This window comes from Euprymna scolopes, chromosome 4 (genome assembly GCF_053919585.1).
Source record: "Euprymna scolopes isolate OS-2025 chromosome 4, ASM5391958v1, whole genome shotgun sequence".
In the NCBI taxonomy this organism is placed as follows: Eukaryota; Metazoa; Mollusca; class Cephalopoda; order Sepiida; family Sepiolidae; genus Euprymna; species Euprymna scolopes.
In genome coordinates, this window is record NC_136485.1 from 78,220,824 (window position 1) to 78,233,942 (window position 13,119).

Below are 13,119 nucleotides of genomic sequence, written 5' to 3' on the forward strand. Positions count from 1 at the left end.
AATGGTAGAAAACTAGATAAAAAGGAAAAAAAATATTTTGGACGACTTTTTATTCAAATTATACGTCTAGACATGTGTGATCAATTTAAGTAGGAGGAAGCTGTTTTAATCAGTTACAATGATAATGTCTTTCATTACTTAAATTGTGTCAAGAATCGCTATATGCATGAGGGGAGAAGAAATAAAGGATAAATTATGTGATAGCCGAATGTTAAAGTGGTGATTAGGTAGCGTGTTTTCCAACTCTCTGCCTTCGGTATCCAATATTATGAATACAAAAGTCCTGAAATATTTTTTGTCATTTTCGTTAAAAATAATCGTGCGAAATTGAAACTCTCTCTAGTAGTCCTGATTTATGGCTGATTACAATTTCATCGTATTCAACTCCAATGTAAACGAATTCTTGATAAGCCGTCTCCTTTAGTAATACTATTTACCAAATTTCTACTATTAACGATTACTACGATATTGTTTTATGACAAACTTGCACTCATTAGCACGTTCCATTGAGAAGTCTCCCGACCTTGTTAAGTGGGGATTTCTTTGTAAAAGATTAGTTTGTAATAACACGTAAGATTAATAATGAACAAAAAGAAATAAAGTTTATTCACAAATGTATATTCAACTATCCCTCAAAAAGAAAATAAACATGTTCCCCTTAAATGTTCTGATAATTAATGGCTTGTGGAGACATTATATATTACAGGTACTAAATACAGGGATAAGTTATTCAATATACAAACAAGGAATTCCCATAACTTCTAGGCATGATACAATATGTTCTCAGTAATTTAAACATAACTTCATAAAATAAAGATAATACATGATTCATAAGTAAAGATAATATTTTTGTTTCGTTTACTATCAATATATATATATATCGATATACACATAAGTTATTTCAGATCTGAATAATATTATACGGCATTAACCCACCTAATTCTGTGCCAGGAGACACGTCTCTGATAAATATGTTGTGCAGGTCTGGTGTACAGCAGCATTATATATATATATATATATATATATATATATATATATATATATATATAATTGCCTCCTAATTGCCTACTAAAACTGCCCCTTTACTGGCATATTACAATTCTTTTTACAAAACGTGAACGTGAACGTGAGGATTTCTTATTCTTGTTCTTGTTGTTTATCTTATTATTATTATTATTATTATTATTATTATTATTATTATTATTATTATTATTATTATTATTATTATTATTATTATCATTATTATTATTAAGGTCAGTAAACTGAGTTTGTTTGACTCATTTCTGAATAAAAACTCTAATTGACCTATTAAAAGAACGCCAATCTGTAATATTTTAATAGTTTATTTAACTGTATCCATATTTGTTTCTAGTTTTAATAGATTTGCACATACATCCTTTGCATAGGGTTCTTCTCTAACGCTTAATTACAAACTTTTGTCTACCAGGAAGAACGTATGCGGATAGAAGTTGGCTTGGATTAAGTTACATATTGTTCGTACATGGATTGACAATGGTCGTAGACTGTTGAGAATTCTGTATGCCATTGCCATACATATTATGTGGTCACTGACCAATTATTTGGATTTCAAGTTCAAATGAACAACTATGCAATCCGAATGTGAGGACGCTAAAGAAAACGATATACAATAAGATTCTATTACAGAAACGTAAAGGATATTTCACACTGCTTTTGGATCATCTTGCATGAAGAATGATAAGAAGTGTAAGAGGAGGAAGGAAGTCAGAACACTGTTAGCTGTTGATTTCCTAAATAAAGCATCTAATCGATAAGAACCGTCGTATGTCTATAGAAACAAGAAGTGTGCACTTTGAAATCAGTATGGGAGCAATGCACACAATTATTAGCAAAAACCGGAAGATGCAGAAGATTCGCGCGAACTTTTTGTGAAGGGTTCTCAACATGAGATCAGGAAAAAGGTGTTTTGACAACAGAGGGATTGTAGAGCGGATCAAATCTATTTCGTAGTTCTTGATATCTGGTAATTTGCGATGAAATATGGATCTACTGTTATGACCAAAGCCAACTTAACAGTTCCCAGTTGAAGGGTGTGGACCTCCTAAAGCCAAGACGGCCACATACAGCAAATTCACATCGACACCTATGATGATTCCGGTTTTTTTTTTTTTTTTGTTTTTTGACAAGACCCGCTTGATCTACATGCACTGTTTTCGCACTGGATAGAAAATCAACAAAGAATACTATGTTAAAGTTTTAAGGAACTTCAGGAATATATTCCGTAGGGTGAAACCAGTACTGTTAAAATCACTTCAGTGACATTTCCGCCAGCATAATACAACAGTCTACGACCGCATATATATAAAAAAAACTATGAGACTAAGATATATATTTAAAAAACCCACACTTTTGTTATAGGCCATACCTTGCTCCGTATTATCCACATCTCAAGGAATAGTTTAGAGTATATCGTATAGAGCCTGTCGATGAGATGGTAGAGGAGGTAATGAGAGTCGCTGATACTCTTATATAAGATAACTCTCATGAGGCCTTACAGACGTTGTTTGAACAGTACAAAAAGTACATAGCAGCCGAGGGAAATGCTTTCGGCAAGGACTAGAGTTATTTTATTTTTACTATTAATAAACTTGCCCATACAAAAGGGCGTCTGAAAGGTTAAGACACGCCGTATTTAAAAATTCACGGGCAAAATAGTAAACTAGAATTTACGTAGGCCTTCATCAGCTATGGGGGTATATTCATGAGTTTTATTTAATGAAAATATTAAGGAGGGATACTGTACATTGCTAAAAGACACTTTGTAGAAGAGATGCCACAACCACGTTAATATGTGTGTGTTCATCCTCAGTATTGGCTGTTATAATATTAGTTGTGTGTACTATTTTTTATATTTGGAGCTAGATATATTTATTAAACAGCTAATTAATAAAACTAAATAGACTGATGAAAAAACCATCAATGAATATCAATTTCAGAGATTTCGCAATGCTCATTCTGTTCGATTCGTAACAGAAATAATGTACAGGATGAGAACAATCCGACGTGATAAAAATGGAATACCACTTTTTTCTCATCAGAGAATCGCTATAACATTATACTTATACGAATAATTAAGTTTTATTCCATGAACATAGGTGCTTATTTAAATCGGTTTCGTCATATACGGATTTATATTTGAGATTACAATACAACGGATATCGAACAAACATATTTACATAAGTAAACACCAGGTTCCTACTTTATTTTATTTTTCCGAGTATTTTACTTATAAACATTTTTTCATCCTTACGCATCTGTACAAGTATAACATTCACTTTACAAGTATATCATCCATAAATCCACTTCAGTTAAATTTCCACAGAAGTACACGGTTTTCTCAATTTAGCAATGTGTTAATCGATGTTAGTTTTGCGATCACAGGATATAGAGTTAGAGCCCTGATGAAGACAGCAAGCATAAGAAACATCCCATAATGAGTTCTTTATTAATCGTTGTTCCACCCACTCTTTTCATTAACACTTCTCATAAACCCATCGCAAAACAGACTGTCAAACTGCGATAATTTGTCACAGCTGCCAGCCTATATAGCCTGCAAAATTAGTAAAACCCATCTCAAGAAAAATCTGAAGCGTCATCCTCTGAGAGCAACAACAATACCTTATGCCATATAGATTTTCGTGCCAAATAGATCTTGCTAAACAAATTCGTTGATTATGGATGAAAGGTTTGCAATTTCAGGGATGATTACCATGAAGCATAAAGTGCGCACATTGGTTATTTTTGGTTTAGTTTTATCTTAATAAATCATAGATTCTATCCGCTTCAGACGTATGCTTTGCAAGCACAGAAAACGAACGATAATCGAATATTTCTTAGATACAGCAAACCCTAGTTTCCACGAACCATTTCTAGGGAGCTGGTTTGAAAAAACTTCACCACACACTATGTAATTGTCGCCCATGGTATGTTAGTCGACGTCAGAGTCGTCTATGCTAGAAATAAATAGATTTAAATCCATATAACTTCATTCATGGGACTTTATATAGGGTCCGAGTACAATCCCCATCATGAGTTTCCGAGCGAAATATGAGAATGAAGTTTTAATACCGTATTCTAAAACAAGGCCAATAAGAGCTATGTAAACCTGTAAATTGATGTCAGCCGTCACATTAGTAAAGGAGCAGTTGATGGCAAATTTAACGTTACAGGATTCATTATGTGAGCGAAAGAACGAACTCTACTATAAGAGTTATTTCTAGCATAGGCGACTCTGACGTGATGAACGTATCATGGGCGACAATTACAATGTGCGTGGTGAAGTTTTTTTCCAAACAGCTCCCTAAAAATGTTTCTTGGAAACTAGAGGCTGCTGTATCCAAGATATATTCGGTTATCTTTTCAAAAGGCGTCTATTTCGAATTGACTCAATGATACGTGCTGTGGTCAGGCTACAAATTGCAAAAATTTCATAGCAGCGATTGATGCATTATGCCGGTTTATCTTTTATTAGTTAAACGTGACTTGATCAAGGATAGTTGCGTGCATTTTATGTTTGCTTTAATCGTAAATGTAACATTTTTCCATCTATTGTGACTTATTTAGATATACAACTTTTAATGCTGCTTCTTTGTATTTTCCTGTTTAACAGAGGTCGGGCCTCCAGGAGAAGTTTTAATCATTCACAACGTTACGCGCTACTGTGATGATATTTACACCTGCATTGCCAATAATGGTGTACCACCGAACTCCCAACGTAAGGTTGCAGTCACCGTATTGTGTAAGTATATATTTTATGCTCCTTTATTTTCTTCTTCGTATCGCATAACCACATCTACTAAAACTACTGTTACTACTGCTAGTAGTATTATTCATGGTAATACTAATTTTAGTACAACTACTACAAAAAATATGACAAAATTTTATTAATAATATATATTAAAAATACTCCTTTAATTCAAGAATTAATTTTATAGGAAAATATAATATGCTAAACAGTACTAACAAAATTGATCGTCGCGGTTCTGTGCAAGAAATTCCTTTTAATTCATCGAGATGCAGCCGTTGCCATTTCTATACATTTGTTAATTAAGTCTTTCGTTGACCGACGGCCAAAACTCAAACTTTCAACGCTGTCGTTTCTCAAAAATCTATCCAGGCTACAATTATCTTCAATGTCTTCAATACTGATGTCCAAAATATTATTATTATTTCATTTGCCGACATTTACGTAGGCAGCACTGAAATTTTCTTGAGTCTCTCATTACCAGATCTTAGCACGTTGTGCAATGGGGCACAAGGTAGCCGGTTTACTTTAACGTACAAAAAATTCTGTTCACCATAAACCCTCTGGTTCTTACTTCGCCCCAATCGATAAAAACGCCCCTCCGCTCAATGGGTCGAACTTACCTTCTGACATAACATGGAAGGCGTGCATCAGATGTGTTTCAACGTTTCTGGGAAAACGTGCCAGAAAATAATCCTCGACCAGTACAATAGTCAATGTGAAATCAATATCTGGAGAATATTAAGCAAAAACACAAAGCAAAAACAAAACAAATATTGTTTTAAAACTTTTACTTAGATATTTTTACATAAATAGATAAATAAAACTACATTGAGCAACACGATATTCGCAAACTACGGAAATATTATCTACTATTTTCATCCTCTTGAAGGAACGAGGGTGTTTTCCAAATTGCATTGTTATGATTACTGAACTTATGAAACATGGCCTGAAATTTTTATTATTTTTTGGTGGTAGTGGCCGTATGAGTCTCTAGAAAAGAACCCCCGTCATTCGTGTGCTTCAGCAGCAGAGAATCATCATTGAATTCGACCTTGCAGAACATTTTTTACCTCTAACATTCATTATCGAAAGTTTAGAAAGTCGCTGCTGCTTATGTCTGCACAGTTTGGTGATAGATCCTTGATTATATTTTATGCAGCTTCTTAGCAATGTTTCAGATGAAAGTCAATAAGCAAGCGCATTTGAGTTGGTCGCGCCTGACAAGTACGAACTGAAAAACAACGCCATCATTAATCTTAACATTCAATTTACGGGTGTATTTTAGAGGTATCTAAGTGTTTACTTTTATAGCAAGCTTCGTCAACTCAATCCTAGTGCCTAAATTGAATTTCATAGAGACGAATATGAAATACATCGACCGAGTATCATTTTGCCTTTTTATATTTAATTTTCCATCGAAAGGAGTAATAAAAATGTTCTAATTTTTAAACAAATATTTTTAATATCATGCCCTATAGATTAATCAGATCTCTCTACAAATTAGCAAAATGCACAAAGAAGGATGTATAAACAAGTAATAACGCTGCTTACCTGGAACTGGACGATTGTTGGCATCTATGATCTGGTCTGCTATTCAGTTGACGACAATACACTCGTTTCCAAATAAAAAAACAATTTCTTGTTAAGCAGTTTTTTTAATTAATTACATTATACTTAATTATGTTCACTAACGCTATTGTTTTAGTAAACATCTTCTACTCAATTACCTTAATCCTCCTGTGACCATTAAGCCTTGGTAAACGTTGACTATATGTTAAAGCAGAATACCAAATGCGTTAGTATAACGAGTCCCTCTAAAATCAAACAAAAAGGTGGGTGTAGTTGTAATCTCTTCCTATATTAGTGGTTTTTCAGAACTCATTATTCCCCCTTCAGATATTTCGATACTATGATTATTACTATACTATTTTTAAACTTTTACTTTCACAGCGAACTTCTTACAGACCCCATGATCGTAAAGATTATATTAGTACAACGGTTCTTGTTAGATCAAATCAATTATGACATTTAACTTGCTCCTCTTTAAATTGGTAAAGATTCAGGAAATTCCAAACATTTAAGAGTATGTAAAACACATACATTGGCAAAAATGACGTGGAAACCTGTTCGCAATGATGAAGGCACAAGAAACTTGCGATCATGAAATTGTCTTAACATATTATTGCATAGACACTGCTCTATTTTCTTCACTTTTTTCTTAATATTTGACTTTATTTTTACTACTTACAGATCCTCCTGACGTGCGTTTGCCAATCAAACGGATGGGACAGGTGAGAGGAAAAGAAACAATTCTGGATTGCATGATTACTGCCGTGCCACTTGGTATAATGATCTGGAAGAAAGACGGACGTGAATTAGAGAAATCCTGGAAGTATCGAATCGAACCTTATGATGAATCGGGAAACACGTACACGCTGAGCATTCGAATTATCGACTTAAATGAGCAAGATTTTGGAGAATACACTTGCCTCGCAGCTAATGTCCTGGGACGGGACGAGGAGACGATGATCCTTTATGGTAAGATATTTATAAGCATCTCATGCCTTATCGATAACCTAGGCGACAGCCATTAAAACCATTTCTTTTGTGTAGTTACAGTATAGATTATGTATTACATTTAATGCGGACATGTATACGGAAATAGACTATCAACACTAGAAGTTCGTAGGCATTATAAATTCATTTATACTATATAAATCTGATAATTCCCCTGTTGAACTTAGTTTATCTTAATATATTTCAAGATTGATTGTTTCAAAAAACATATAGGTTATATCGATGTAGAACAACCTAAGAATTGACAACATCGTAAGTGAAAAAGATTTTATTTAAGGACCTGGATTCAATCTTAGGAGAGAGAAAAAAACAGGTTGCCTTTTCCTGTCGTAAATCACTTAGCCATTATCATATTCTGAAAGCAATGTTATATAAGAAAGTAGGATTTTTAATTAATATAAAGTAATTAACAAAGAAAAATATGTATACATATTGTGTTAGGAAAACCTGTTTTTATATTATCTATTACATACAATTTTCTACTCCAAAATGAGTAATGCGCATTGCTTATTTTTAGTTGACATCTCAATAGCGAAAAGCATGCGTAATTTCCACAGTATTCTTTCCATGCCTGCAGATATATACACCCCCCCACACACACACAACGCCTTACGTGAGCACACACACAACGCCTTTACGTGAGCACACACACACACACATATATAAATGTATATATACACACACACATATATATATAAATGCATATGTGTGTGTGTGTGTGTGTGCGTGGGTGTGGGTGTGTGTGGGGTGTTTATATATGTGTGTGCTCGGGTTCATGACAGGAAAGTATATGATGGCAGTCCTAAATTAAAAGAATTTTGTTTAATCATAAATTAATAAAAAAAACGTGTGAAGTATGCAGAAAACACTTAAGACCATGGTATTTAGCAATCTTAAACTTCCCCTCAGAAAAGAAATAAATAATAGAGCTATATATAAAAAGAACAGGTATAAGATCATAAGTATCGAAAAAAGATAGATACAAATATAGTAAATTCATATTTTGTGGAAAAAAATATTTTTACAAACAAAAAGTTACTGGATTTTATACCGTTACCAGCATACTACATCGTATTACGTTTGCTGCCGATTACGACGTTGTTTTTCTATGGTCGTGTGTTTTTTTAAATATGTTAAACTTTTAATTTTGGTGAATATATTAAAATGATAATAGTTAAAAATCCAATAGCCGGCTACACCATCACTTTATAATAGTGCCCATTAAAACATAAAGGAACATAGAGATGAAAAAAAAAAGTTTCCCCACAATAACCTCACATATACAGCCTCGGGAATAATCTTGGAATACTATTATTATTATTATTATTATTATTATTATTATTATTATTATTATTACTACTACTACTACTAATACTACTTCTACTACTACCACTACTACTACTAATAATAATAATATTAATAATAATAATAATAATAATACATGAGGACCAGAAAGGATGCAAAAAAAGGAAAATAGAAACACATGATCTACTATATATATATATATATACATTTATATATATATATATATATATATATATATATATATATATATATAATGATCATAAAGGAGGTAAAAATGTAGAGATAATTTAGCTATTGCATGGATCGAATACAAAAAAAAAACGTATGACAGGATCCTCCAAGCATGGATAATAGAATGGCTAAAATGTATAAAATACAAAGCGGGATCATCAACGTACTAGAAAATGCAATGAAAACATGGAGACAGGAATTGACAGCTGACGGACAACATATAACAGAAAGTAACATACAACGAAGCATCTTCCAAGGAGACTCACTATCACCATTACTGGTCATCATAGCCATATTGCCCCTGAACGGTGTTCAGAGAAAGTTCCAAGCCGGATACAATACATAAATGAAACACCTGATGTACATGGACGATTTGAAACTTTTTGAAAGAACAAAAAAAGAGCTAGAGACACTAATTAACACTACCAGGAACTTCAGCCAAATATCCAAATGGAATTTGGAATGGAAAAGTGCGCAGTACTAGTTATAAGAAAGGGGAAACTGGAACGTCAGAAGGAATGGAACTACCAATCTAAACGGGGATTAAGGCACTAGGGGAACTATACGAATATAAATACTCGGGAATTCTGGAAGATGAAACCATCAAAGCAACAGAAATGAAAGAGAGAATTGGAAAGGAATACCCCAGGAGAACAAAAAATCTCCTGGAAACGAAATTATATAGGAGAAACCTAATAAAAGGTATAAACCCATGGGCAGTATCACTTGTAAGATATTCTGGACAGTTAATGAGGTGGACAAAAGAACTGAGACAGCTTGACCAGAAGACCAGGAAACTCATGAGCATGCGTAATGCACTACACCATATAGAACAATATTGCCAGACTCTACGTGAAAAGAAAATACGGCGGGAGAGGACTGGTCTGCATAGAAGACTGTGTGAATGACACAAAAAGAAGAACTAGAAAAATACACAATACAAACTACTGAAATGATAATTATCGCAGCGAGAGACACTAAAGCACAAATAAAACAGAAAACAGACAGACAAATGAGAGAACGAGAAAAGAAAAATGGAAAGCGAAACAACTCCACCGAAGATTCATGAGAATTACAAAAGATGAGAATAACGAAAACACCTGGACATGGATGCGAAAAGGACATATAAACCGAGAATCTCTAATGACTGCAGCACAAGATAACTCGATAAGAACCAACAATATCAAAGCAAAGGTCGATAAAACACAAGAAAACAGCAAATGCCGACTCTGCGGGCAAAGAGACGAAACGATAAACCATATATTAAGTGAATGAAGCAAAATAAGCCAAAAGGAATACAAAAACAGGCACGACCAAGTGGTAAGGGCAGTGCCCTGAGAATTGTGAAAAGGGCTGCATTTTGAACGTACAGACAAATGGTACAAGCATAACCCCGCAACAGTACTAGAAAATGAGAACCACTACATCTCATGGGTCATGGGTATATAGCCGGACAATTCCATCCAAGCAATAAGACCAGATGGTTAAAAATTAACAAGAAAGAAAAATCCTGTCAAAACGTAGATTTTGTGGTCCCAGCTGACCACAGAGTAAGTATGAAAGAGAAGGAGACACGGATTAACCAAAGAGAGCTAGCCAGAGGTTTAAAAGGGATTTGGATGATTAAGGAAATCAAAATAATACCTATAATAGTAGGATGACTAGAAACAATTACGAAAAACTTTGAAAAAAGAATGGGAGAATTTGGAATCAGAGGAAAAACTGCAAAAATACAACGGCTTACTATAATGAAAACCTTTTAAATATTAAGGAAACCCCATGAATGTGGAGAACAATACACGCATACAATATAATGAAGAAGCGTTACAGGAAATGAAGAACACTGAAGCTGTATATCTGCAAGTTCTACACCTTCATCACGCATCCTCTCCCATTGTCTAATCACCCCACCCACCCAAAGTGGTACCAAAGTGCCGAGAATGGTCAAGGAGGATGGAAAGACCGACCAGATAGCGCTGACCAGACCTCCGCTGGACAAGCGCGAAGAGAAATGGGATCTTGGGGAGACTTAGCGCCACTCAAAATCCAGTATAGACAAATGGGCTCTACCAGCGAGAAATCCATGGTAAAGGTCTTTTGCGATGACGAAAATTTATTTGCAAATGATATGGAAGGAGGTGGAGATAGCTGGACGTCTGGGGATACTTTTTGTCACTCATTTTCCAGAGAACACCACAAGTTTCCAATCATATCTTTGATGACTTGTGTGAAAACTCCATGTGAGCCAATAATAGTAATAATAATAATAATAATAATAATAATAATAATAACAATAATAATAATAATAATAATAATAATAATAATAATAATAATAATAATAATACCACCATCAACAGTGACATTAGACCTAGAGAACAGAGGATCAAAATATTTTTTTCACGTAATCAAAAGAAAAAAAGATAGTAAAATGTAACATATATTTAAGAATAATAATTGTTACTTTAGATTATATAAAAATCATTGGACGATCTAATATTCTTATTTTGTATTAGTTTTACTATGCCTATCTGGTGTTATGATGTAATTGACCGGCAGCCATGGCGACCGGGATTTAATACCGACACATATTTCTTTTACTGTTGACATGCTATCTTTATATCATCGTATTCTCTAAAAGTTCAGAAGAGCAAATCAATTCTCGATTGTTTCTTTTTTCCATATATATACCGAGTAAATTTGTTTTATATTAATATACAAATACCATATAGTCTTCATGAAATATGGCTTGCGAAAAATCGAGTTGTATCTGTTTTTATAATACTGTCTTTTTTTCTTATAGATGCCACCATTCCAAAGGAGGTTTCAACTCCAAGACCAAAAGAAAAGGAAATGGAAAAAGAGGACAGACAAACCATAAAATTCCCATCAGAAAAGGAGCCTCCTTACATACATCAGAAACCAGAGGAAGGTCGACACGAATCTCCTATAAATCCGCCAGGCTCAGCCAGAGGTAATACTCGATATTAGAGCTATTTATCAGAGAACCCTTGCTGACAACGCGATAAACATGGATTAAAGTTATGTCGAACGGGTTTACATCATTTATTCTTATAACATCTTCATGTCACACATGAACTTCAGCGTAGATCCTGTATATATTGATTACTATTAATGTCAAGTACTTTTTCGCTTACTACCACACATTGATTAACCATTCTATTCAGTTTTACTTCATCTTTATTTTCATAGCAAGTGCTCGTCTTAGCTAAAATATATGGTCTCCCCACACCTAACTTTCGCGAAAATCATTCGACTAGCTGAAAACACGATCAATTATTTCCACCACACTTTATTCGTACCTTAGCCTTATCGTAGATTCCATGATCAAAGCATAATTCTTAGAAGTGCACACCTGTCGAACTCTTTTCAATTTTCCTGCTTTCCAGCTGACTACAATATGGTCGTCTTCAAGTCCAACGTAAACAAGCTATTGATGGGTCATTCTCCTTTAAGTAATCCACTTTACCAAACTTCCAAGAATAACTATTACTACGATATTGCCCTATTTACTATTCTACACGTTTTAACCTTTATCCTCGAGTGACGTCTAGGCCTTGCAAAGTGCTGATTCTTATGTAAAATATATATATTATCTTGCATTTATTTAATTTAATTTTTCAAAAAATACTCTCCTGTATCCCTATGATTGTATTGATCCAACTCGCTATATTTCTATCAGTATATAATACCGAGGCATTTCAGATGAGATATTAAAAAAAAACTGAATTTAATATACATTATAGTAATCGTTTAAAGAATGTGTTTTGTGGCAAATAGTTTACGAACGGGAAGAAAAATAATAAAATATATAGTTTCATGTTTAAATATCGTTTTCATATGAATGAAATAAATATTTAATGTTGATCTTAAAACCGATGGATTTTTAAAGTTGTTACTCGAATATTTAAAATATGTTGTTTTTAAATATTTTAAACAGAAATATTCATAGAAATACATCCGTTTTTTTTTTGTCAAAAGAATCGTTTATATCAAAGTGATTTTTGTGGAACACATTGAATTCAAACTTGAAATACCTTAGTCAGTCCGTGTCGTTACCCACTAATAAATCCTCACTTCGGTCTATTCAACTGACAGAAATGAATGCTAGTTCAGTAAACGTGAATGAACAACGCACCCAACCATATTGCATGAGTTGTTATTGTTTATCCATATTTACCAGTTACCAATGTCGATTAAAT

At 33.7% G+C, this 13,119-nt stretch overlaps 1 protein-coding gene across 4 annotated transcripts in view; it reads left to right on the plus strand.

Annotated features, from left to right (window-relative positions):
- The window catches only part of LOC145268446 (opioid-binding protein/cell adhesion molecule homolog), a 1,056,730-nt gene that overhangs the window by 1,038,340 nt on the left and 5,271 nt on the right, over nucleotides 1-13,119 (plus strand). For all 4 annotated transcript variants that reach the window (XM_080124023.1, XM_080124014.1, XM_080124024.1 and 1 more), the window contains 3 exons: nucleotides 4,649-4,777; nucleotides 7,037-7,324; nucleotides 11,700-11,870. In XM_080124023.1, the coding sequence (XP_079980149.1) occupies nucleotides 4,649-4,777; nucleotides 7,037-7,324; nucleotides 11,700-11,870 (588 nt within the window). The remainder of the gene's footprint in view (nucleotides 1-4,648; nucleotides 4,778-7,036; nucleotides 7,325-11,699; nucleotides 11,871-13,119) is intronic.